Source organism: Ananas comosus, linkage group 5, assembly GCF_001540865.1.
Source record: "Ananas comosus cultivar F153 linkage group 5, ASM154086v1, whole genome shotgun sequence".
In the NCBI taxonomy this organism is placed as follows: Eukaryota; Viridiplantae; Streptophyta; class Magnoliopsida; order Poales; family Bromeliaceae; genus Ananas; species Ananas comosus.
Window position 1 is genome coordinate 3,398,325 of NC_033625.1, and position 26,413 is coordinate 3,424,737.

Genomic DNA, 26,413 nt, shown 5'->3' on the forward strand with positions numbered 1-26,413 from the left:
GGACCCGGACCGAGCCAGATAAACAAATCGGGATCCAAAACCTGGCACAACCCAAACACTCTCACCCGAATTAAAATTTATTCGCTATCACGTACGATACGGCGTAGTCCGTCTCACTCGCAAAGTCGCACCTCCGCACGAAGCATCTACAAATGCTTGCAACCCCCGCGCGTTCGTTCCCCCCTCGATGCCGCCGCATCCAAGCCTATAAGTACAACAAACCCCGCTCGGTTCGAGCTCGCGCGGCGTCATCCATGGCGGCGGCGGCGGAGACCAAAGGGGGCGTCATCGGCGCCGGCGAGGTGGAGAATGGTGGCGGCGGAGGTGGTGGAGGAGGAGGAGGAGGAGAGGTGAGCCTGAGGGAGTGGCAGGGATGGGGCACCTCCTCCCCCGTCCCCGCCATGGTGACCGAGGTGATCAGGGAGCTTAGGGCTTTGGAGCTGGAGACCGATTCGAGCATGCGCTTCGGCGGCCTCGGCGGCAAGCTCCAGGTTGATTCCCGCTCTCTTCCCCTTCATTTCCTTGCTTACGGATTGATCGGATTCGATATAAACTGATTATTGTGTTGGAATGGTTGAAATTTGTTGTGGAACTAGAGGGATGCTAGTTTAGGGCCTGTATGAACCCCTTTTGCTTGCTTTTTTCAGCTATAGTTACATGTAATAGAGTATTTAGCAAACAGAAAAGCTTGAAGCCTGCTGAAGTGCGAAGCGGGAATATGATTTTGGAGTCCAAAAGTAGAATCTTCAAATTGGAACTCTAAGGTGGAATTTAATATGGCGCACTTTCTTAAACAACACTATACCCTACAGGGGGCCAAACAAGCCCTTAGATAGGAAATTATTTTAATTAAGGAAACAAGGATGGTAATGTAGGGTTCTATGCAGCACTTTTGACAATTATACTTGTGACGAAAACTCTCTCTGGTCACGTAAGAAGGGCCTGAGGTCAGAATGATGCATCACACTGATTTGTGCAGTAGCTTGTAATTTCATTTATTACTATCAAGTTTAGTTCTAGGAACTTTTGCTTGTATTGTTCATTTCACGTGCTGAAACCTTTTCCTTTTAAGTGTACTTTAAGTTTGATTTGAAGTGGAAGCTGTAATAGATCCCCAGATTCTGTACATTTTTTGATGCATAGTTTTATGCTTACATGACAGTTTAACTAATGTAACTTTCATGTGAACTTTGTAGGGTGAATTTAAGGTTCAGGAGGATAAGAAACATAGGAAAGTATATGATAGTCTAACTGATTCTGAGAGGAAGCTGCAATTTTTCGCTGCTCGACAGATAGCTTGTCGTTTGCTTGGAAGTAGGGGCTATCTCTGCCAGAAGGTATTAAAGCTCTTTCTTTCAACTTCTCTCTCACCCATGATTTACTATCATCAGCTTCGTGCTTGCAGCGCCAAAATGTTATCATCAGGGACCTGCAGCCACCTGTAGCCTTTATAGTAGGTTTATAAGGCTGGTCAAGGGTTAACAGACAACAAATCTTCTTTTAAAATATTTAGGTATTTACCCATTTAAAATTATTTATTTATGTGTACCATCGTGAAATCCGAATTTTCATATAACCTGTCAAAACCTTAATTTCTTACATATATAGCCTTGTACATTAATTTCTTACATTTGTAGCCTTGTACTACTGAAATGCCCCTCCAAAATTGTTTGATTAATGCAATATCAACGTTCTCTTATGAATTGGATGACTCTCCAACTTAGTAATATAAGTGAATTTTTGTAGGAAACTGTACTTCCCAGGGGTACATATGAAAATTTAAATTTTACAGGTCTTGGAGGGACATATATCGAAGTATCCATCTCTTTTAATTCGGTGGCTTGTCATTGATAGAATCACTCAAATCCTTTCTGCTTAGATTGTTTAGGACCATCTGCGTGTAAATTTTTGCAGTGCTGGCTCCCAAAGGAAGATTGCATGTGCTCAAGAATTGTTCCATGCTCATTGTGGGATGGTATAAGATTTTGGTTATACATGCATCCAAAGGTATTTTTGCTTTACAGTAATTACCTCAACACCTTGCTTTGCTCTAATACATTCATTATGTAAACATTCTTGTTCTTGCAGGACTTTTTACGCCAAAATAACACTGGAAAGTTATTGTGGCAAATTTTTGGCACCCAAGCTGCAACTTTGTGTCTTTTTGGCATTACTGAACATGAAGAAATTATGTGGCATGCATTCAGCCATGCAGGTTATAATGGCTGTCTTGATTGCTGTCTTGATTGAACTAGAGTATATGAGTTCTAGTAAACCTAAGTATTTCTATTTGTAAATCTTCTATTGTAAGTTAAGTTTTAGAAAGACTAGAAGCAGCAATAGCAAAGTTAAAAGTGCAAAATCTCAAAATTTGCTATTCTTTGCATCCAATATTATAATATTAAAGCACTAGAGCTCTTTCCTGTAAATAAACCTCATCTATAATTCATTGACCATGTAAACCAGAATGAGGAGAAGGAGAGCAAATGAGCAAGGAAAAGCTCTTTAATTTTCATATGACTGTAAAACCCAATTTCCAGGTTGCTTGTCTAATTTTCTTGAAGCAAACGTGAGGAAATAAGAGAAAGGGCACAAAAGGCAGAAGGTAAGCTTCTTTTTGATGCCTATGATAGCAACCCTCTTCAAATGGAGGAATGTAAACCAAAATAAAGTGTGGAAGAAGCAGACACTGTGATGTCTAATCTGAATGTAAAATAATGCCGTGAGATTGCACGCAAAAAAGAGATTCCTAATCTTGGCAACTTTTCAAACTTTCTTTTTAAGTTCGGAGTAATGTTAGAGAGAGAGAGAGAGAGAGAGACTTGGAGAAGAATCTGATCTGCCGCTCAAGTTTGGCAGAAACTAATAACTGTCAGATCTCAAGTATTATTTCCATTTCTGATTCTTGAAGCAGGCAAATGTTGATTGATATGTGGTTATCAATGTAATCTGCTAGATTCTTTTAAAGTAATGACTTAGCCTTTCTATTATTGGTGGTATTAATGTCACAAATTTGTGCTCATAGAATAATTTTCTTACCTTTCAGGTTAGCCATGAGTCATGACATGAATTTCTTTTTCTCCCTAGGAAAAGGAATGGTTTGGTTGCTCTACCCGAATAAGAATTTGTTTCCCAAGTCAGTTCAGGACATTGTCATTGATGGAGTGTTTAGAAAGACTGGAGGTCAAGATATGGTACTCTTATGTGCTTTTTCGATCTTTTGCATTCTCATTTTTGGTATCTCTCTCATATTGAATGTCGTCCTTGTCATCACAAAAATTGTTGCTGGTCTGCAAGTGTGCAATTTCATACAGGGAAACCTTTTGAGTGATATTCTCATGCTTGCGCGTATTACTCCTCATACCAAAACACCCATTGTTAAAAACTTCAAGAAACTTACATGTAACAAGCCAAATTTTTGACCTTTCCAACATAATGGATTCTCACGAAATAAGTCATTCAAGTCACTTTTTTCGAGTTTGTGTAAGTTCTGCCCTCGAGCATGACTAGTTTTCTGACTGCATGGTTTGCACAAGAGCACGTATAATTTAATATTGGTAAGTGCAAGGACCCATCAATTTTTCTAAGCTTGGTGATATCAATTAAAAGTTTCAAATTATATGGGGATGCTTCTAATTAATGAGAGCATTTCTTTCTTTTTTGTTATGTTACTGTGTGTAGAAGTTTTAGCTCATCAGTTAACAGGCCTATACGGAGACTAGTATTTTCAAATTAACTATATCTATTATGCAGGATCTTGGAGACGAGCCTTTAAATTTTGTTTTGATTGATGGTACCTGGAGTAACTCCGCTGCAATGTATAAAAGGTTGAAGGTATGTTCTTGGGGTTGGAGACAAACCTTTATCTATCTCTCTCTCACTTTTGCAGTTAACTAACTTTATAAGAATTGGCTTTGGCTTCTATATCACTTTGATTTATCTCTAGGAGAGCCAAGTCTAGCTTCTATGTCAATCCATGTGAACTTTCTCATGTAAGGGACATGTTTCTTTGCAGGAGAGGTGGAAGTTGACGTGGGGAGATGAAGACCTGCCTTGTATTTCGTTGTCAACTCTTGGCGCCTCTGTGATGCACAAGCTCCGGTGAGATTAGCACTGGCTTCTTTCTCGCATGTTTGCAATCCCTACCCTTTCCTGTTCTTTTGCAGTACCTATTGAGGGTAAATATGCATGGTTATTCTCAGACTTCCCCTCAATTGCTACTTTGATGCCGATCTTCCAATTATACATGTAAGCCCCTAAACTTAGCTGGTATCATGCATTGTAATCTCTGGGCTCCTTTGCTGTCCTAAATCATTCTTTGTTTAGTCTATGCGCTCGGCACATAGTAAATGATAGGTTTTGGAATGAAAATTTATAAGGGATCACACGGCAAGAAATTAGCCAAGTTCAGAGGCTTATCTTTTTGATTGGAAGATCAGGACCTAATTATAATTCAATGAAAGATCAAGGACTGTTGCTCATGCTACAGATCTGTTAGTTCTCTCTTCTTATCTAATTGAAGCAGACCTCAGCCATCATGGGACCGCACTTGCACAGCTGCTGCTGCAGCTGGCCTTCTCTCGGAATTACACCTCCGTCCTCAGCTCAGTACACTCAGATTGGATAAACAGGCTGAGGCTGTGGAACAGGCGCTCGATTTTCTGCTTGACTCCCTCACTAGTCGACGACTCCGAATGGGAAGATCAATTACTCGAAGAGAGAGACATAAGAATTGCGTATAACTAAAGACTACCTCGTGGAAACAAAAGAGAGATACATGGATTTTCCAGGAGAACTGGAAATAGCTAGCTGGTTCTTTTGATCAGTTTTTGAGTCTGAAGGTGCCGCCTCAACAATATAATTCTGATTGAGATGATATTGTTTTTGTTCTTGTTTTCATTCAAGTCGATGGGAATATGGCCCATACATTAGGAGATAAAGATGAAAAATCAACTGATGTTTTATACGGATGCGGAAACTTCAACATTGAAGTTGTCGCCGGCTGTGTAATTGCTGATTTCGGACTTACGAACTAATTGCTCTCACATAATTTGATGCTGATTATTTTTGAAATTGATGCCAATGAAACTCTGCCTGAACTGTTCTTTCTGCAGATGCACACTGTGTTGCATTTCGTTGTGAGCACCCTTGAGCAAACTGTAGGAAGCGATTGTGCCGTGGTTCCGTAGTTGTTGTCAATACAAGGCATTTCAGCTTCCGAGTATTACTGCTACACTCCACTGTTCATTCCTATTTCTGTTTTCTGAGTTTTATTTGTGCGGTATGTGGCTCGAATTCTTAAATCTGAACAGCTATGTTCAATTTATTTTTCAATTTCGGAGAGACTTTAGATTGGACTGCAATAACTAAGCAGCTAATGAAAATCGAGAAAACCAAATAGAAAAGATTTATTTCGTTTTTACTGGGATTTAAGCAGTTTGCCTCATGACAACTAAATTTTGGTCGCGTTTAGCAAACACAATAATAAAAAAATTTGGATCCACCTCAGGTTCGATCTCGTAAGAGTCCATTGCCACCCAACGAAGACTTGAGTTGTGATAGGCAAATTGAAGAAAATATTCTTTGGTGAATAACATATAGACTTGATTTGTGATAGGCAAATTGAAGAAAATATTCTTTGGTGAATAACATATTTTTTATATAAGCTCACGTGTGTGTGTATATATATATATATTGAGAGATAGGTTGCATGCTATCTGCTTCATTTATTTTATTTAGAAAAAAAATTAGTTAAAAATATAAATCAACTAAGATTTGAATTTAAAATTTCGGGTACTAAGCATTTTATAGAAGTGGTCGGTTAAGCTCAAATATATTAAAGTGCCTACATTATGTGGAAGAGTATATTTAAGATAATCATAATTTGAATAGTAATATCCAAAATACTTATACCTCATAAAATTTCATTCCTTTTATTCTCTCTTTTTCGTTGAACGGCCGCACCAGCCTAAGACGCCTCAATTTAATTCCGCTTCGCCACTTATCCCGACTCTTCTGGAGAGAGAGAGACCTCGTCACCCTTATTCCGACTACCCCCTATCCGGCGATCTTCGCCGTCAAGAATACGAATTATTCCGCTAGTTTCTGATACCGTCTTTTTTATTCCCGACCCAAACGGGAAGTGGTCCATCCCATTCTCCTCTTCCCCTCCCAACCCCCAAAACCCTAACCCTAACCCTAACCCTAATTTTCTACCCCGGTGCATCGGCTCCTTTGTTTCCTCCCATGGCGGCTGCGGCGGATGGGGCGGGCGAGGGCCTACAGAAGCTGGAGTACCTGTCGCTGGTGTCGAAGGTGTGCACGGAGCTGGAGTCGCACGTGGGGTGCGGCGACAAGGTGCTCGCCGAGTTCATCACCGATCTCGGCCGCGACTCCGCCACCGTCGACGAGTTCGACGCCAAGCTGAAGGCCAACGGCGCCGACATGCCCGACTACTTCGTCCGCACTCTCCTCACCATCATCCACGCCATCGTCCCCCCCAAACCCAAATCCGATCCCAACTCCAACGCCGCCTCCAAGAACGGCACGAATCCCCCTTCCGCCTTCCCCGCCCTCGCCCGCCCCGACGACCTCGACCGCGCCCGCCAGCTCCGCCTCGAGATTGAGCGCGACGCCGAGCGCAAGTCCCACGCTGAAGCGCGCTCCCGCCACGACGACGACGCTGAGTACGACAATGATTATCGTCGCCGGGACCGGCACCGTGGTCGAGATCGTGACCATGACAGTGATCGGCGGCGGGATCACAGCGAACGGGATAGGGATAGGGATAGAGATAGAGATAGGGACAGGAACAGGGATAGAGATAGAGATAGGGACAGGGGCAGGAGCCATAGAAGGGATAGTAGGTATGAGGAGGAGCAAGATGAGGATGATAGGAGCGGTAGAAACCCTAATTTTAACAGTAGCCAAAGGATCTCGGATGAGCCGGAGCTTTACAAGGTGTACAGGGGCCGGGTCTCGCGTGTGATGGACACGGGATGTTTTGTTCAGCTCAGTGATTTCCGCGGGAAGGAGGGACTCGTGCACATCTCGCAGATTGCAAGCCGCCGTGTTGCGAATGCCAAGGATGCGGTCAAGCGCGACCAGGAGGTGTATGTGAAGTTGATCTCAATGTCGGGGCAGAAGCTTAGCCTTTCGATGAGGGATGTGGATCAGAAGACTGGAAAGGATTTGTTACCCATGAGGAAGAGCGGCGAGGATGAGGCTCTGAGAGCTAATCCATCGAGCGGGAGCAATGGGCCAACAACAAGAAAGGGCCTTTCAGGCATTACGATCGTGGAGGAGAATGAGGGCGGTGGCTCATCAAGGAGACCTCTTAAGAGGATGAGTTCACCGGAGAAGTGGGAGGCCAAACAACTTATTGCTTCGGGAGTGCTCGATATAAGAGACTTCCCAATGTTTGATGAAGACGGGGATGGAATGTTGTATCAAGAGGAGGGGGCGGAGGAGGAGCTCGAGATCGAACTCAATGAGGACGAGCCCGCATTCTTGCAGGGGCAGAGCCGGTTTTCGATTGATATGTCTCCAGTTAAGATTTTCAAGAACCCCGAAGGATCTTTAAGCAGGGCGGCAGCACTACAATCAGCTCTTATTAAGGAGAGGAGGGAGGTGAGAGAGCAGCAGCAGAGGACGATGCTGGATTCTATCCCTAAGGATCTCAATCGGCCGTGGGAAGATCCAATGCCTGAGACTGGTGAGAGGCATCTAGCTCAGGAACTGAGGGGTGTGGGGTTATCAGCCTACGACATGCCCGAGTGGAAGAAAGATGCATATGGAAAGGCCTTAACTTTCGGGCAGAGGTCGAAACTATCAATTCAAGAGCAAAGGCAGAGCCTTCCTATATACAAGTTGAAGAAAGAGCTGATTCAAGCCGTGCATGATAATCAGGTTTTGGTCGTTATTGGTGAGACGGGTTCAGGAAAGACAACGCAGGTGACTCAGTATTTGGCTGAAGCTGGCTATACAACGAGGGGTAAAATTGGATGTACTCAGCCTCGTAGAGTGGCAGCAATGTCAGTGGCCAAGAGAGTGGCAGAGGAATTTGGATGTAGATTAGGAGAGGAAGTCGGTTATGCCATTCGGTTTGAGGATTGCACTGGGCCGGAGACGGTGATTAAGTATATGACAGATGGTATGCTACTTCGGGAGATTTTGGTCGATGAGAGCCTTTCACAGTACTCTGTTATTATGTTAGATGAAGCCCATGAGAGGACCATTCATACTGATGTTCTCTTTGGCTTGTTGAAACAGCTGGTCAAGCGCAGGCCGGACCTTAGGTTGATAGTCACTTCAGCCACACTTGATGCAGAGAAGTTCTCTGGCTACTTCTTTAACTGCAATATATTTACAATTCCTGGGAGAACGTTTCCCGTAGAAATACTCTACACGAAGCAGCCGGAAACTGACTACTTGGATGCAGCTTTGATTACCGTTCTGCAGATTCACTTGACAGAGCCTGAAGGTGATATCCTTCTCTTCTTGACCGGCCAAGAAGAGATTGACCATGCGTGCCAGTGCCTTTATGAGAGAATGAAAGGGTTAGGTAAGAATGTCCCGGAATTGATTATTTTGCCTGTTTATAGTGCTCTTCCTAGTGAAATGCAGTCGAGGATCTTTGAACCGGCTCCTCCTGGGAAGAGGAAAGTGGTTGTGGCTACTAATATAGCCGAGGCATCTTTGACTATTGATGGGATATATTATGTTGTCGATCCTGGCTTTGCAAAGATGAATGTGTATAATCCAAAACAAGGGCTCGATTCCTTGGTTATTACTCCCATCTCACAAGCATCGGCCAAGCAGCGAGCTGGGCGTGCTGGGAGAACTGGTCCAGGGAAGTGTTACCGTTTGTACACGGAGAGCGCCTACCGTAATGAAATGGCACCCACTACTATTCCAGAAATCCAAAGGATTAACCTAGGAATGACAACACTGAATATGAAGGCTATGGGAATAAATGACCTTTTGTCATTCGACTTTATGGATCCCCCATCACCGCAGGCACTTATCTCTGCTATGGAGCAGCTGTACAGTCTTGGAGCTTTGGATGAAGAGGGGCTTCTGACTAAATTGGGTAGAAAAATGGCTGAATTTCCACTAGAGCCACCCTTGTCGAAGATGCTACTTGCTAGCGTGGACCTTGGTTGCAGTGATGAGATTCTGACAATTATTGCAATGATTCAGACTGGAAATATCTTCTATAGGCCAAGAGAGAAACAAGCACAGGCAGATCAAAAAAGAGCAAAGTTCTTTCAGCCAGAAGGCGACCACCTAACGTTACTAGCTGTTTATGAGGCCTGGAAGGCCAAAAATTTCTCAGGGCCATGGTGTTTTGAGAACTTTGTGCAGTCACGTTCACTTAGGAGGGCGCAGGACGTGAGAAAGCAGCTCCTTACTATCATGGACAGGTACAGGGTTTGCTCTCCTTAAATTCTTATGCTTCCATTGTGTCCTACTACTTGAGATATCCTTTTATTTTTAACTGATGGCAACTATGATTGGCTTACATTGCTGCATTAGTAAGAATTGATTGTTTCAATTGTCCCAATTTCTTAAAATCTCTACCGATCATTTATAATTCCATCAACATTTGATACTGCTCCATGTAATAGATGCCATCAACTTTTCTATTGCTTGTTTTTTCCTTCTAGTAAATTTATTTAATGTCGTGAGAGTAGATGGTTGGAATATCAGAAATGGAATAGCAGAAGTGTCCAAAAAAAGTTCACTTTGCGTGCTAATGCAGATTTTCTTCAGTTTGTCTTCAGAGACATGTTTCCTGGTAGCTATAAGACAATGCTTAGGTGATTGAAAACCGATTTGTCAATTACACAGAAGGTATTACGTTTAGCATAATGGATTTTCTCGGCTATTCTAGATTTCTTTTATTTTATTTAAGTGGTACCTCTTTCGTGATCTCCTAAGAATTATGCTGTGCTGCATCTTCTGGCAGTTATCTGGCAGTTATAAGGCGGCCTTAGGTAACTGGATTCAAATAGTTATATACATGGAAGAAATTAGTTGTGGTGCACTGGATTTATATGATAATCGATATTTCTTCAATACTATCAATTGATACATTTATGAACCACGGAGAATAATACTGCCGCTTCTAATTTACAAAACCAAGGTACAGTATATAACCCGGATTGACTTGATACTACCATTGTAGAGATATCTTTGAAGAAATTAAGGGCATGTTTGGTTCATGATTGGAATAGGAATGAAAAATGGAATTGGTCTGTTTTGGAATAGGAAATGGAATGACGAATCATTCAAAAATGTTTGGTTCACTATTGGAATGAAAATTTAGAATTTTTGAGAAAGGATTTTAATTAAGAAATAGGAAAGGAATGAAGGGAGAGGAGGAGGTGTTGGGGAAGGAAGATTTTGAGTAGTTTACTTTGGAATTGGTCAATCCGGAATTCAAAGCCGAATTGGACCATAAATGGATTTGGTCATTTCCATTCCAGAGTGGAATGGAATTCGAAATTCGATTCCTATAAAACAAATAACAACAATCGGAATCAATGAATCCCATTCCAATTCCATAGTTTAAAATAAGTGAACCAACCATGCCCTAAGCGTTCGAGTCTCTAAAGGTCATAAACGAAAAATTTAGATATTGCAGGTTTTATACATGTTAACATATGATTTGTCAGGTGTATATATGGAAGTCTTAATGCGTGCTGTTATTGTGTATTCAGGTATAAACTGGATGTCGTCTCTGCTGGCAAAAACTTCACGAAAATCCGGAAGGCGATTACTGCAGGTTTCTTCTTCCACGCGGCTCGCAAGGACCCCCAGGAGGGTTACAGGACATTAGTGGAGAACCAGCCCGTATACATTCATCCGAGCAGTGCCCTGTTCCAGAGACAACCGGACTGGGTCATATATCACGAGCTCGTGATGACGACGAAGGAGTACATGAGGGAGGTGACCGTGATCGACCCGAAATGGTTGGTCGAGTTGGCCCCAAGATTCTACAAATCTGCCGATCCGACGAAGATGAGCAAGCGGAAGCGGCAAGAGCGCATAGAGCCCCTGTACGACAGATATCACGAACCTAACTCGTGGCGGTTGAGCAAGCGCCGCGCCTAACTGGTGTATCTGTATCAATTTTGTGTGTTTTCTTTCTTCTTATGTACTCTTCGTTCAGTGCTTGTATTGTTCCAGTATCTATTCATCAACTAAGCAGTAAGTTTTCGATCAATGTAGATATGTTCGAGGCTAACATCTTTTTATGTGATGAACTGAAGAGTCCTCTAAGGGCCTGTTTGTTTCGAGGGAAGTGGGGTGGAAGTGGGACGGGGGAAGTAATTCTCGGTGAAAACTGATCACTTTCGCTGTTTGGTTCACCGTAATTTTATTACGCCCGAAAGTTCAGTTCACCTAAAATAATAAACTTGACTTCGCCCTCCCATGGGGCGAAGTCAATTCCGGTGAAATGAAAAAAAGGCAAGAATGGATTAATATGTTAAGGTTACCTCTTCTAAAATATGATCAAATTTGATTAGATAAGCTTTAATATATTTTTTGTTTAATTTGTATATTTAGAAAATGATGAAAAATGAATTTGTTAAATGTTAATAATTTTTTAACTTTAGAATTTTATTTGTTGCATTATTATAATTTATATGCAAACAAATAATATAATTTTTTAAAATTTTATTTTATAATTATACATATATATAATTATATACATATATAATTATATTAATTTTTATTTATTATAATTTATTATTCACTATAAATTATAAAATAGATAATGATATCACTTTGGAGATATACCGGGGGTGGAGGGTTACACTTTTTACGTCATATACTTTCTACCAAACAAACAATAGAACTCGCAGAACTGGTGAATTAATTTTCACCCCAACTCCACTTTAACTCAAAGTCTATTTCCATCCTAAGTCTATTTACGTTGAAACAAATATGTCCTAATTCGATGCATTGTGATTGGGTGTTAGCTCTAGTGTTTGTCCGTACAGTTTTTCATAGAATTTTTAAATAATTCATATTTACAAAATAAAGGTGTAAATTTTTTACAAAAAAACTTTTATATAAGCCAAAAATTAGATAAATTTATTAAATACAAAAAATTTAATAATGGCCACGTCATATCTAAACGAGGACCCCAATTAGAATGCCAATTTTAACTCTCTCCAATTTCTTAGACAAAACGCATGAACAACACCGCCCCCTCCTTCGCCGCCCCCGCACCCCCCCTCCCACCACCCCTCGATTATAAAATAGGAAGAGAATAATAAATTACTCGCGTTGGGAGGGATTTGGGAGGCGGAGAGGAGGAGGAGAAATTGAGCTAGGGTTCAAAGATCCATCCTTTACCTGCGTAATCGAGCGAGCGACTCCATAGTAATCGTGATCGTGATCTCCTGCAAATTGATCCCAATACCCGACCAATGGATTCCGATCTCTGGATCTCGCGCCTTGCTGCGGCGAAGAGGCACTACTCGCTGCTGCTCCAGAATCAGAATCGCCAATTAGGTTTTTTCTCCCTCTTCAATTCCGACGATTCGTTGTTTGTTTTATGTGGATTTTGGGGAATTTTTCTCTTTTTCTTTTTTTTTTTTACGAGTATTTTGCTGTGCAGATCGGCTCGGATTCAACGATTTGGAGGTGGAAGAGGAGATCCGCGGCGATTTCTCGTGTCCGTATTGCTACGACGATCACGATTTCATGTCGCTGTGCGCCCATTTGGAGGAGGAGCACTCCCTCGAGTCCAAACTCGCCGTGAGCATCTAAAATTTCTCATCTTTGCTTCTTTTTTTTTAATCGTGTTTCGCTACGTTTCCTAATCTAATGATTTTTTGGTGTATTTTGACAATCGAAGGCATGTTTTGATTACATGTTAATATGAACAGGCACCCTTTTTTTTTTCTTTTTTCTTTTTTTTCTTGCATGGCGCATAGGCTTCTAAGGACTTATCGATGTGTTGATGGATTATTGGATGAATCGGTGTAATTTTGAAATAATATTGATGATTTCCAAGTAAAAGTTGCATACTTTAGGAAACTGATTGCCAAAAAAACATAATAAACTATGCAGAATAGTTATTGAATTGGCATAACGCAGATTCCGTTTGCCGTAATACTTAGCTAAGCATCTGAAACTTTGATAATAATGCTAGTTGGCTGCTTAAATTCGTGGTGCAAGTTAGATAAAAGGGATGTTCCAAGGGTGCATGGACTAGTGATGTAAATGTCCTCATAATAGAAAATTTTTATCGGAGTTAAAAGTTTATTCATGATATAGATAGATGCATATGTCTTTAGGCTGTAGGAAATGAAATGCTGTTACTATGTTGTATTTGTGTGATTTTATACATTTTTTAGCTAATAGTAACAAAAATTTGTTTGTCTTTTATATTTTTGTATGACTGCAACCCTATGTTCAATAGAATCCATTAGTTTAATTTCTCTTTGTCTGAACAATTTATGTTGATTTTCAGAGTTGCTTCTACCATGTGGCCTACTTTTCATGAACTTAATAGTTGTATCATCTTCATGGATCTAAATGTGGCTGATGCAGTTATGGTGTAACAATGAACTTGAAGAAATCAATTACAAGTTGACCAAGATTGTGAAGCTATCGACATCTATTTATTCTCTGCTTATATATATATTATTGCATGATTTTAGTTTTACATAACACTAAAATTCTGTCTGAAATCTACCTTCTTTTCTGGCAATAGCAAAAAAGTCCATAGGTATGTTTTCGACAAAACTATGTATCCGAAGACTGGTTGACCTTTTTCTTCCTGCAAATTTGTCTTGGTTGGACTGTTTCTATCTTTCTTTCATGTCACTAGCATTCTTGCTTGTTGAGAATTTCTCTAATATCAATCACATGATGTAACAATATATTACTTTTCAAGCATAAAAAGAAGTGGCCTCACTTTGGAAGTTTTAGTTGTTATATTTTTTCTAGTTGTTGTATTTTTAGAAAAATTCAGTTAAAACATTAGTGCAAAACTGAACAAATGATAGTTTAATTCACTTTTTTATATTTTCTCTTACAGCCTTGCCCCATTTGCTCCGTTAAAGTTCAACGGGATATGCTGAACCATGTTACCCTTCAACATGGTCATCTATTTAAGGTATCGTTCTCGAGACAAAGTACAAAGTTCATCTTATAGTCAATAGATTGTCGTATCATTTTTCTTTAACTGCTTAGATCAATTGCAGAGGCGCCATAGGCTGCGCAGAGTTGCTGTTCCTAGTACACAGTCTCTTTCTCTGCTGGGGAGAGATCTAAGGGAGGCTCATCTGCAGGTGCTCTTAGGAAGTGGTGGCTATCGATCTGGTTATACTACTAATGCATCAACTGCAGTTGCTGATTCACTTCTCTCTTCGGTTGCTCTAAATTTCCCTACATTAGATCCCGAGGAAACGGTGAAATCTTTCCTTCCCGCTGTGGAGGATGCTTGCTTTAAGAAAGCAACACCTGCGAGGAATTGGAAATTGAGGTATTGTTATTATTCCTGTTTTCTACCGACAAGATGAACATAAAGAATGCTTAGGGTTCAGAGGTTACCAATGTCAAACCAAGTCCAAAACCGAAAATTCGAAGAACTATGTTCAGAAAAGAGAAAAGGATGGGGAGCAAGGTTTTAAGTGCTCATCGGCACGGACCATATCCACCGTGCCATACTGTCAACAAGATACCGGCACGATACAGACCCCGTGCCGATGGCATAGTTCAAAATCTTCTATTCTTTAAATTAATAAGTAATTTCTTCAATAAAGTTCAAAAAATGTAATAAAAAGACATAATAAATAGTTATAATATTTTGTTACTAAAGAAAATAAATATTTCATGCTATTATGTGTCGGCACAAGAATTTTTTTGACCGGCACGGCTCGGGACGTACTGTGCCGGTAAGTTTCTAGCACGACTCCGTGCCACGATACTTAAATCTTTGATGGGGAGTTTATAACTTACCTTGAAATTTGCCTTGACTAACTCGTTGAGGTTGGTTTATTATTTTCTTTTGCATGGAAATGCTAATGCTATGTAATCCCTTATCTTGAGTGCACAGTTTCTTTTTCCTTGCCTGGAATACTGAATACTGAATTGTGAAGAAGATCAAACGAGTAAAAAGCCTTAAATTTTGTTCGTATGTCCAAACCCTAGTGTTTTTTTTCACGTGCTAACCACTGTCTTCATTCTTGCAGTCTTGATTCTTCTTTGAGTCATGAGGAGAGGGAGCAAAGGCGAAGAAGGGCTGCTGTTAGGGCATCGTTTGCTCAGCACCTTTTGGTCTCCACTCTTTTTGGTGACTAGATAAGGTTTGGAATGTACCGTCGCTGTAAGGATGGGCTGTCGGCGATTCCAGCTGGCATTAACCGGATGAATGGAGGATAAATGCTAATTTCTTTTTACTCATCACCAAACTGAAGCGACCCTCAATTCGAATATGTGAGATTCCAAAATTATGGGAAATAGAGGAAAAAGCCCATTCTCATTGTCTTTTGAGTTTTTTCTTCTGCTGCGTGCCTGCCCCTGCGGCGGACGCTTTCGCCTTTCAATTGTCAAGCCTATACCAAGCCATCCTAATTATTTTTTTCTTATAAGAATTCATCAACCCTTTGGAACTTCAATATATAACTTACTCTGTTAAATTTGATCGAACACTTTGGGAAATTCTTTTCTTATTTAGAAAAGCGGAACTCAGATTATTTGTTCCAGCTTTAAAAATATGAGGGCAAGATATGCCGGGACTTGCATTTGCATTAGAATGTTACTGTAGTACAGTACAATTCTCAAACTGATCATTTTAAAGAGTACCAGCCTAGATTAACTGTAATAGCTAAGGTCCGGCAAAGGATTGCTTTCGAATAATGTTTAGTTGCTTTCTAAATGGTCGTTGATAGAAATGATGGCGGGGATATATGCTTGATGAAGGATTCTTTTAGCTGTGTCAATCAGCTCTCTGATTCAAATCAAAATGCCAACAGGTACGGTTAAAAGCAAATTCACAGGAAATTTATCAAAGCTCTAATTAAGCACGCAGATGTCTGCAAAGGCATGATTTAGTCCTTTAATTTATAAATAAATATATTTGTAACATACTAGATGCTGAATAAGACATAAATAAGCTCCCGAGGGTAAAAATTAAGAAATTCCTTTTGTTCCAAACATTTACAAGATACTAAATCTGCAGTACAACCTGTACAACTAAGAATTAGAAGGTAATACTCAAACCCCCTGAAAGAAAATTTACTTCAGCCGCTCCTTTAATTGGCCAGGAGCATCCAAAGAAGCCATAACTGAAGGGCCATAATAATATATGCCTGAAGATTTACGAAAAATAATAAGCCAAGTTACTATTCCTCGGGTATAATACACAGAAACCTTTTCAAGATATGGAAAGTGAAAATTGAGTAGATATATACCAGGAAGAAATATGTCGACTCGTTAGCCAAAGCTGCAGTATATTGGTTCAGCCCCACAGTATTTCTCACAAGCTCTTGGACCTGGAAAACCAAAATAGTAACAATCTTGTCAGGTGAATTGGTGGTTTTTGATAAAAAGACATCAAGCGATATCTAAATATTCCTTTCTCAGTTTTAGTTCAGATTTTTCTATATTGTCTCTCCTTGTTTAATTCATCCTGTATTTAGGAATTTGGACTGCATCAACCTCCCTAAATGCTCGCCCCCTTCCCCACTCCATATGCATACAAATACTATTACAGATAAACTTAAAAAGTGCCCGATAACGAACAAAGACAATACATACTACCAGTAGAAAAGCCAAGTCATAAAAGAGTTAGTCTACATTGCGAAAATAAAAAAAAGAACCACAAATTTTTTGAGGCTGGCCATCTATGTCTGTCTGCAACCAGAAGATGTCAATCAACAATTGCAAGGAAACTGAGTCAGTAAAGAAAGTGTAAGCCAACAGGGGTCACATTTGATAATTTTACAGCAATTAGCAGGAATATAAACTTGTTCTCCTAGAAAGAAAAGATGGAAAATGCAGCTTTTGTGAAAAGGACTTTGTAAATATAAACAATGATAGAAGCTACTCAAAGAGGAAAATTAGAAAGATTGGCACCTTTTGATGACATTTTTGGGCTACCAACATAATTCTTCGGAATTGATTATTAGCCTGAGAAATCAAGGACTTCGACAATGAACCCCCCAAAAATAAGGAATCAGGCAGATCAACATCTGGAATATATCGGAGATGAAGGCCCTTAGCAAACTGTCTCACCTACAATCAAATTAGACCAATTAACTTCGATAACATAAATTCTATGATTAAAAAAANTCAAATTAGACCAATTAACTTCGATAACATAAATACGGTGACTACAACTTTTTAACAAATTTACTCAACCATATTCATAATTCTTCAGGTTAGTTTCTTATCACCATACAATTCACAATTGCTTTGGAGTAGTTAACAATGATGATAAATACAAACTAGTTAGAGAAAGCATAAGTAGGTCATCATTCACATGTAAATCCATAATTAGTTTGCTTCTCCAAAACAAAAAAAAAATACAGATGAAGTGCTGTATCCTATATATAATAGCTGTCAAATGTTTTACCCTATATATAATACTTAATTAGACGTTATGTCTTGAATCTGAAATACCTAATCAAGCATGGATGCTATATGCAGGACAACTTAGAATATCACCCAATTTGTCTTGCACAGAAGGATTTTGGCGGGCGTAGGATTTTTCGCAAGGGTAATTACAAAGGTTTATAGGATAGAGAAGGAGGAAATCTTTTGTTCGGTTAGCAAAGAAATAATATGAAATCAAAATTATCAGCATATGTCTATCTTTGTGTCTACAAAAAAAAAAAAGATTTTGAAAGCTAAGACTAAAGCAATTATAACAAGATAGTGAAAACATTTGAATTCTCTAGGCAATTAGCAGGAAAAACATAAACCAATTCTGTCTTCAGATAAATAGAAAAATAGATGGAAAATTAAAACAAACTACTGCTCGAAGAGGATAATTTCGAAGATTGGCACCTCATGATGACATTTATGAAGTATTGACAAGATACTTTGGAACTGATCATAAGCTTGAAATGTCCAGGACTTTGACAATGAACCCGCCAGAAATAAGGAATCAAGCAAGCCAACATCTGGAATATATCGGAGGGGGTTGTCCGTAACAAACTGTATAACCTAGCATCACATTACATCAATCTTCTTTAGGTGAGTGCAAAATATTAAAAGGGGGTGAAAAAAGAAGAATCATTGTCAGAGCCGGTAGATAAAGATATTTCCTAAAATGTATAGTAACTCATCACAATTTCTTTCGTCGTACAACAGGAGTTGAGTTTAACAATGGATCAATATAGAAGAGACTGAAGAAAACATAAGCAAAACATGTTGCACGTATGCTCCCATACTAACATAAAGAACACGCAAAGATACAGATAATATGTTGCACACTATGAGCAAACACTGACACTATGTTATGTCCATATGTAATGCCTAACAAAGGGATCAAACTATCTTTAGAGGACTAAAAGTAACAATTTTAAGCTAGCTATCATTTGGTGTTAAAAAATATATAAATTTGTTTGAATATTCATACTGTTTTTATCGGGTAATACAGAACAAAAACAAAATCAGTATAGCAACACTTTTAAACATATTTAATCTAAGCAATCATGTGAATTTCTCTACTTACGTTGGGATTTCTGTACTAAAAAGTGGACATGGCAGCCGCCATGGCAGGTTCACCATAGATAAATTGCACCGCAGCTTAAAACACGAACCAGTTTCAGTTAATAGCGACCAATATTTTGGCCCAAACCTGCCATGGCAACCCAGCACATATTGCTGAAAACTAGCTGCTGTACATCTATTATGTATCAGGTCAACAAGTCTTTCTTTAAAGGGTCTGTTGCTTCATTTAATAGGTCTGAAGGCTCAACTTATTCTTTACGTGTAGAATCTCTCAAATTCTCAATACCTTCACTTGAATGGAAAAGTGATAGAAAAACCCTCGTCTTCCTTTGGGAACAAAAAGAGATGTCGTGAATAGACTAATAGAAAATGACAGCGACGGTGGAAAAGGGCGTCTGTGAAACCTCTTTGAGATTCTTGGCAATCACTAAAATCCCCAACTTCATTAGAAGCAAGCAGAGAAGATTCTCAAAGTGGTAAGAATCTTTCCTATTTCCGCTCTACTTGCTCTGGTTATTCTCAAGTTTCAGTTCTTTTCTTCTTTCATGCACCGGAAACCGCAACCCTTCCTCCTATTTCTTTTTCGCCTTCTTTTTTTTTTTGTTTTTTTTCCAATTACCTTTTGTCATTCATGCTGTTTCTTATAGAAATAGAACACTGTATGTAAGGTTATCTACTATTGCTTGTACATGGAAGGTGTAAAAGTGCTGGTCACAAACCAATTTCTCGAATTGAAAACATGACAACTGACCACATAGATTTTTTTTTCCCCAAGCATGAATGTCCAAATTATGGCAATTTTCATATCAATAATATTGCAGGGCACAATCTTACTAAAAGCATATTGTATTCTTCACAACTAAAACCAATACCCTTCCAGAAACACAATACCCAAATAGCTAATAGTCCACTATATCCTCTAACTAATGCAGCATCCTCTCCCGTGCCTATTCTTGACTTTTCCCACCTGAAACTGTAGAATAATTCTTCGTAAACAAACGCTCAGCAACATTTATGACCAATGCATTATAATTAGATGGCATAAGAGTAATTTGCAAATAACTTAGAGCAAAGAAAGAAGGATGGGGGGGTGGGATGGTGTGGGTGGTGAGAGAAGGTGATGAAATTAGGATACAAAATGCCCATACTTTATCCTCAAAAAAAAAGAAAAATAGGAGCAAGAAACCAAGTATACATGTCATTTTCTGAATATTTTCCCTACATTAGTATATAAACACCAAATGTCTATATAGTATCAAATTCATTTTTTTCTATCCTGTTTATTATCTTGCAAATTAATTCTCACTCCCAAGACTCTTCTTCCAGAGCGAACTTCTATCCTCGAGTTCTTATCACATATTTGCAAATATTTTGCAAAGGATTGCAAATTCTCACATAAGGCCAGTTTTCTGTCTCGAAAGCATACTCCTATATCAAAGTCTCCTATTACATGTTTCAATTTCTAATGGCCATAGTTCATCCAAAAATATATAATTCACCATAACCATATGCCTCAAATCAACAATCCAGTTGACTCTCGAAAGTAAGAAAAACCATAGAAGTGCTCATTTATTAGTCCTCGCCTATTTTGGTACCTAAATCGAGATCAACTTCACATTATGACCAATCTCAAATAATTTGCCTTTCCTGATTCTTCTTTTTTGTTTTTAACTCTGGCGATTAATCAATCTCACATTTACTCTAACAGATCCCACAATCACATCAAAATTTGTGAGGCAAATCCGAAGACACTTGCATCACCTCCATAACGATATGGTAGTAGCCGATTTATAAATCAATCCTTGGACTTGGCAACATATCTGGAAACCTACATTGTGAGTAAACAAACTTAAGTGAAAACACATCGCTACCTAGATGTTGAATTTTATTAAATTCGAGTCTTTCAAACAAGACCAGCCTGGTTAAATGCATATGGCTAACAACGCATTCAGCCAACTCACAAATAGATTTTGTCAAATTGTATGAAACAACAAGTTCACCCTATTACAAGGGTAAATTTGTATTGAGATGCGTTATATATAGTAATATGTGTTGTGTTGGACGTGGCTCCACTAGTTTAATATTAGATATTAAATTTCCTATTAGTGTTGCAATACGTAAGGTTTCAGCACAAAACCAGTATGTGCATTAAATGCATGTCTTGGACAATAACATCTGATCAAAATGGCCACATGATGTAGGCCTAGTGCCACACAAAGCAAAGTGGGAGGCACATACTGCAAACATGCAATGAGTGTGATCAGCTGACCAGACACGATATGCAGTTCTTCCTTCCCGGATTATAGTAATATTTCAAAGGAAAATATCAATTAAATATACTTAACAGCACTTTACCTCTGATGGTAAATCAGTATTACTTAATTTTCTTAACTGATAAAAAAGTGACATAAAATATCAAAGAACCTTTGTTATGGAGTACTTGCTAAGCCATTTGTTGTCTGTCCCCTCTTTAGGCATACTTCTCTTATGAACCTTTGATGTCATCATCTAAAAGCAGTTCAATTAAGAATTTTTAATAGGTTTCCATAACCATTGGATGATAATGAATGCGATGAAAGCATACCTTTGTTAACTGAAATGCTTGCTCGAACTGTTGAACTTGAATCCATTGCTCCGAAATTACATTCTCCATCTAGTCATATAAAATGAAATAACAAAGGAAAATGTTTATCTCATTATATCTCCATTAATATTTGGGCAATGTAATAACTTTCTGAATCACAAAAGAATACAGAGAGCAAGAGTGTAAAATAGTGAATCACATATTCAGAAAGGTGACATAGCTAAATGTTATTAGTTTTAACATCGCTTGGTTTTATTGGTAAATTCTTCTTCCATATTGGACTATAGACAAGAGATAGCAGGGTTTCCTTGATGATTCCTTGTCTTTTGGTTATTCCTCCAAAAACTCAATAAAGAACACGTTTTCGACTCCCTACTCTAGTATGTCAACAAATTAAATTTATAGCACCATGATTTGGCAACAACATGAACTTCATATTATAGTGGTCACTATTAACATGAAATATTTAGACTCTTAAATTCCATATTTCAAACAAGAAAATTGATAATTTGTCCGTACTAATTCTAGATCAACATTGCTTGCAAAGAATTTAAGATGCTAACAACAATCATATATACTTTCTAGATTAACATTGCTTACAAAGAATTTAAGATGCTTCAAACAATCATAGATACCTTTCTAACTTCTGAAGACATCGCCTCCAATCTTTTCTCTGCATCATTTGCTAATGACTCTAGGATATAGATATTGGAACTAATTGCTCTTGATTGATCCTTTAGAAGCCGCACCTAGTTATTATGCATGCCCATGTCACACAAAGATCCACAATTTATTTCTTTGACTGGAAAAACTTGTTTCTCCCAACAAACTGAAATTGCATTAGAGCACGAGTGCATGTAGAGTCTTATGACCCTCCTTCCATGTGCAAGGAAGTGCACTACACATAAATGTTGTCATCCCAACACATTCACACACACACACACACACACACACACACACACACACACAGAGAGAGAGAGAGAGAGAGAGAGAGAGAGAGAGAGAGAGAGACCTCTTCTTCCATTGCTTTTACACTATCTTGAGAAAATGATGAATCACCTAGCAATTTCTGGAAGAAGCAAAACATGTTAAATAAAAGAATCATCTAAAATCATCTACAACATATTGGTCATTCTCCTCATGTGACAAGCTGAATACAACAAAAAAATCTGAGACTAGGGAAAAATATGTATATATAGAGAGATATTATCATATTACTCTTAGTACAGTAGTACAATACCAACTTTACATAAGAATGGGCTAACATACTAGAGCTCAACAAAAATGCACCAATGATAACAAAGAAAAACATAAAAAAATTGATACAGGTATTTGTACATTAAAGGCCCAGTATGTCCTTTGAACTCAAGATTGTTGTTGCATTTTCAAACATCTCAAGGTTTTTGCACTTTATTGAGTTGCATTTAATTAGCCCCTCCACTCTTATAGAGAATTAGAGGTATTAATGTGGTCCCTTAAAGTCATTTTTGCTTGTTGTTAGTTCCTACTATTAGATATCTCAATTTTGATCCTGGTAGTAGTCTTTCAAAGTAGCAAGCTTAACAATTCAAAACCAAGAAAGTCAATTAGCCACAACAGCTTTACTGAGAGGATATACTTTCCACACTGATCCAAAAGAAACCAGCATGAAAAATCATGAGCGACTAGAATTGGATGCATACCTTAGTGTTCTGCTGTTCATTTATCAGAGACTGGATATCACGTTCCATTGCCTCAATAAGAATACTGTCTTCCTCTACATGAACAGTTTTGGAATGTAACAACGTGGTACTTTCCGCCAAAATAGATTCTGCATCCATATGAACAAGTTATTTTAGATATTTCTTGCCACTATCAAATATTATATGGTGCAACAACAAAATAATCATCTAACTAGTAAACTAGAAAGGCACCTGAAGATGTAATATTTTAAGTCTTATTTTATATTTTTGGTAAAAAATGTAAGAAGACCACCTCAACTATATGATAGTCTGAAATAAATCCCTCAAATATTTTTCTTTTGATTGACACCCTCCCAATTGTTAATTTCTTGATTTTGAGCAATTTTTCTTGGAAAGTCGTTAAAATTAACAACTCAATACCTATCGACCACTAACAATTAGCAGAATCCAGAGTTCCATCGGCAGAAAAAAAATGTTCTAAACAATAAGAAAAGGAATATATTTATAACTTAACAAAATCTACAATTTGATAGATAAAAGTAATGTGAATCAAAAGAATCGAAAGTCCGGAAAGTTTGGAACAAAGAGAAACCGCCACCCGGAGTTTGAAACTCCAAATCTACCACAAACAATCAGTTCATTTCAAGAAACGACCTGGCTCGATTAACCTTTTCGCCTGCCATTAGCATGTGCCAATCACATGACAGGGTTTTAAAGTTTCCTAATAGAACCAAAGTTTAAACATAAGGTGATGATTTGAAATCTGATTTGAGTTCAGATGGTGACATTTTTTCGTGCGAGGCATGACAGTCAAATACAGATGACATTTAGAAGTTGACAGAAAATAGAAAATAGATGACTGATTAAAAAAAAAAAAAAGAAATAAAAGAAGAAGAAATAAAAAAAGAACAACAGTTCTTGGCATTGCAAAATTCATATTTTGAACTATGGCGTCTAGAACCTTTCTTTTTCCCAAAGGCAGATGATTAGCACGATCCTACTATTCTGCAGCACAAAAACTTGATTTAAATAACCTACTTATCTTGCAGCGTAGGGGTTTAAACTATAAGGATTGCCGCCAATTTCAAGAAAACCTAAGATAGTGGGGGCTAGGATAGGGTGCAATTACCCAATCGACTGATTTGGCGCTTGAGATCCGCGATCTCCGATCTCATCTCCGCCACCTCCGACGCCGACGCCGGTGCCGCCGCATCCGTCCTCGCGGGGGCGTCGCCGCGATCGGAGACGGCGTAGATGGCGGAGAGCAAGGCGGCGGCGGAGACGACGACGGCGACCGATCGGATCGCGCCGGAGAAGCGGCGGTGGCCGCCGCGGAGGAGGCGGCGGCCGAGGGAGAGGAGGCGGAGCGGGAGGAGGACGCCGAGGAGGAGGAGGAGGAGAGCCCCATCCGAGGCCGAGATCGACGCCATCGCCATGGGAGCGAAGAGAGTATCTCTCCCTCTCCTCGGGCGCGGCGTAGCGAAGCTCCAGTCGCTCTCAGCGGGACACCGAAAACGCACACAGGGGAGGAGGATGCAACGCTTTGTGCGTCGCGGTTTGTAGCGCTGCTGACTTGGGCTTGTGGGCCCCACTTAAATGGGCCCGACAGGTTGTGGGTCCGCAAAAAAAGGGACTCGGGTTGGGCTCGAGTGCTCGTTCGTACGAAAATTGTATTGCATTTTTCTTTTTATTTTAACCTTCTTTATTGGGTAAACTTCAAATATCACCATGTGGTTTCGCACTTTCTGATTTAGTACTATGTAGTTTAAAATATATTAATTTAGTGTCATGTGATTTTTTTCTCTCTTTTCGTCAGCTCCTCCATCAACATTTCGTTAAATTATATACAAAAACTTCAGATACCCCACATAAATTTATCGAATATTCACTTTAATACCTTTCAGTTTTAACTTTTTCACTGATTTAACGAAAAAAATTTAGTGGAGCGGATAATAAAAAAAGAAAAATAAAACTACGTGATACTAAATTGATATATTTTAAATTATAAAGTACTAAAATAAAAAAGTGTGAAAACACAAGGGTGATGTTTGAAGTTTTTCTTTCTTTATTTTTTTAAAGGTATTAATGAAATTAGACCTGAAATTATAACTCATTTGGAAGAATTGGTGGGATTTCTTATAAAACAATAACTACCATCTAATATTATTAATTATATATTTATTAATAACCTTAAAATATTTTTTTATTAAATTACTTATAATATTATTTTTTTACTCTATAAACGAGAATAATAATCACATTAAAATAAAAATAAATTCTTATTTTTCACCAAATTACAATTCTGAATAGAGTTCAGCTGTATTCCAATTTAATTTAAATAAAATTTATTTTTAAATAAATTTGATTCAACTTTTCTATTTTAATTTTATTATATTTTATTTATATTGACTAATACACAATACTATCTGTACACTCTTCGAAGTTGGTGTTTATCTTGCGCACTATCCCGTCAAGAACTAATATTTTCTTTTAATAGTCTTATTATTTTTTATATTAAAATTTAAAATGAGTATATAAATTCTTAAATGAGTAGGATATCATATTTGAAAAAATCTGAATTAATGATCCATACGTTAAACTTGATCAGAATTTTGGCCTTTTTGCATAAAAAATTCACTTATTTTGGGCTTTAGTAAAACCGGATCATCTTTTTCGTTTTTGCAGATTCGGTCCGCTTTTTCAGCAAACTGACCAAAATACCCTTATTACTTTTTCTCTTTCCTCTTTCTCTCTCCTCTTCGTTTCTGTCGTTCTTTTTTTTTTCTCGCCAAAAAAAAAAAAGGCGGACCGTCGCCTTCTTCTTCACCGTCGCCTCCCTCCTCACCAATCACCTTCCTTCTTCACCGTCGCCCCCCTCCTCACCCTCCTCTCCACCGCCCGCGACCCCCTCCTCCTCTCCTCCGCCGCCGTGGACCCCCAGCCCGATCCCGTCGCCGCGGCGGCAGCGGCCGCGGCGAACGGGGTCGGGCTGGATGCGGAGAAGAAGACAACGCTGAAGAAGAAGAATCGGGAGGCCAAGCGACAGGGCAGGGGGAAAGCAGAAGCGCAACCGGCGCAAGGCACCAGGCCGCTGCCGTGATCTTCTTTCGTCGCGTGCCCTACCTCCCGCTGCCGCGCAGAAGCCGCCGACCAGGCGCCTCTTGGCTTCTGCCACGACGACGTTCGAGACGCCGCGTCGCCGCGGACCCCCAGCCCGCATCCCGTCCGCGCAGCCTGGCAGCGGCAAGCGTCGGGCAGCAGGCGCTGGCCGTGCGGAACGGCGGTTCGTGGATCTGTTTTTATTTAAACTGCACATCTTTAACAGTATTATTGTATATAGCTTCTCCTCTTGTTGCACTATTGTTCTCCTCTTGTTGCACTGTTTTCTCCTCTTTAAAAGAGGAGAAACAGTGCAACAGTGAGGCAGAAGCCAGTATAAATA

General features: G+C 39.1%; 4 protein-coding genes across 9 annotated transcripts; 3 read left to right on the forward strand and 1 right to left on the reverse strand.

The window, feature by feature from the left end:
• LOC109710831 lies at window positions 98-5,224 on the forward strand. Of its 5 annotated transcripts, none has more exons than XM_020233613.1 (9): window positions 98-491; window positions 1,197-1,337; window positions 1,915-2,007; window positions 2,089-2,215; window positions 3,088-3,194; window positions 3,754-3,834; window positions 4,016-4,101; window positions 4,203-4,248; window positions 5,115-5,224. In XM_020233613.1, the coding sequence occupies exons 1-9, from the start codon at window positions 153-155 to the stop codon at window positions 5,187-5,189; spliced, it is 1,095 nt and encodes a 364-aa protein (XP_020089202.1). In that variant the 5' UTR covers window positions 98-152; the 3' UTR covers window positions 5,190-5,224. The 5 variants fall into 5 exon arrangements, 3 of the variants coding, with proteins under 3 accessions (XP_020089202.1, XP_020089201.1, XP_020089200.1); XM_020233612.1 differs by lacking the exon at window positions 5,115-5,224 and adding an exon at window positions 4,526-5,088; XR_002216449.1 differs by lacking the exons at window positions 4,203-4,248; window positions 5,115-5,224 and adding an exon at window positions 4,526-4,618 and having other exon boundaries at window positions 4,016-4,178.
• LOC109710198 (probable pre-mRNA-splicing factor ATP-dependent RNA helicase DEAH5) lies at window positions 5,938-11,275 on the forward strand. The gene is made up of 2 exons (XM_020232679.1): window positions 5,938-9,425; window positions 10,725-11,275. The coding sequence occupies exons 1-2, from the start codon at window positions 6,247-6,249 to the stop codon at window positions 11,116-11,118; spliced, it is 3,573 nt and encodes a 1,190-aa protein (XP_020088268.1). The 5' UTR covers window positions 5,938-6,246; the 3' UTR covers window positions 11,119-11,275.
• LOC109710398 (protein DEHYDRATION-INDUCED 19-like) lies at window positions 12,180-15,713 on the forward strand. The gene is made up of 5 exons (XM_020232933.1): window positions 12,180-12,528; window positions 12,635-12,774; window positions 14,063-14,140; window positions 14,229-14,509; window positions 15,219-15,713. The coding sequence occupies exons 1-5, from the start codon at window positions 12,444-12,446 to the stop codon at window positions 15,325-15,327; spliced, it is 693 nt and encodes a 230-aa protein (XP_020088522.1). The 5' UTR covers window positions 12,180-12,443; the 3' UTR covers window positions 15,328-15,713.
• Window positions 16,046-24,508, reverse strand: LOC109710396. Of its 2 annotated transcripts, XM_020232931.1 has the most exons (10): window positions 24,101-24,508; window positions 22,972-23,099; window positions 22,302-22,358; window positions 21,925-22,038; window positions 21,290-21,358; window positions 21,130-21,213; window positions 18,037-18,195; window positions 17,104-17,262; window positions 16,440-16,520; window positions 16,046-16,337 (listed from the first exon to the last, which is right to left on the reverse strand). In XM_020232931.1, exons 1-10 carry the CDS (start codon window positions 24,405-24,407, stop codon window positions 16,281-16,283), a joined length of 1,215 nt encoding a protein of 404 aa, XP_020088520.1. In that variant the 5' UTR covers window positions 24,408-24,508; the 3' UTR covers window positions 16,046-16,280. The 2 variants fall into 2 exon arrangements, with proteins under 2 accessions (XP_020088520.1, XP_020088521.1); XM_020232932.1 differs by lacking the exon at window positions 21,130-21,213.

Coding starts and splice junctions, on each gene's coding strand:
- LOC109710831 (XM_020233611.1), top strand. CDS start 153: ATGCTTGCAACCCCCGCGCGTTCGTTCCCCCCTCGATGCCGCCGCATC. Junction 492..1,196: donor GCCTCGGCGGCAAGCTCCAG/GTTGATTCCCGC, acceptor TGAACTTTGTAG/GGTGAATTTAAGGTTCAGGA. Junction 2,216..3,087: donor GCATGCATTCAGCCATGCAG/GTTATAATGGCT, acceptor TTTTCTCCCTAG/GAAAAGGAATGGTTTGGTTG.
- LOC109710198 (XM_020232679.1), top strand. CDS start 6,247: ATGGCGGCTGCGGCGGATGGGGCGGGCGAGGGCCTACAGAAGCTGGAG. Junction 9,426..10,724: donor CTCCTTACTATCATGGACAG/GTACAGGGTTTG, acceptor TTGTGTATTCAG/GTATAAACTGGATGTCGTCT.
- LOC109710398 (XM_020232933.1), top strand. CDS start 12,444: ATGGATTCCGATCTCTGGATCTCGCGCCTTGCTGCGGCGAAGAGGCAC. Junction 14,141..14,228: donor AACATGGTCATCTATTTAAG/GTATCGTTCTCG, acceptor GATCAATTGCAG/AGGCGCCATAGGCTGCGCAG. Junction 14,510..15,218: donor GCGAGGAATTGGAAATTGAG/GTATTGTTATTA, acceptor TCATTCTTGCAG/TCTTGATTCTTCTTTGAGTC.
- LOC109710396 (XM_020232931.1), bottom strand. CDS start 24,407: ATGGCGATGGCGTCGATCTCGGCCTCGGATGGGGCTCTCCTCCTCCTC. Junction 18,196..21,129: donor GCAAGTACTCCATAACAAAG/GTTCTTTGATAT, acceptor ATGTGATGCTAG/GTTATACAGTTTGTTACGGA. Junction 16,338..16,439: donor AGTCGACATATTTCTTCCTG/GTATATATCTAC, acceptor GTAAATCTTCAG/GCATATATTATTATGGCCCT.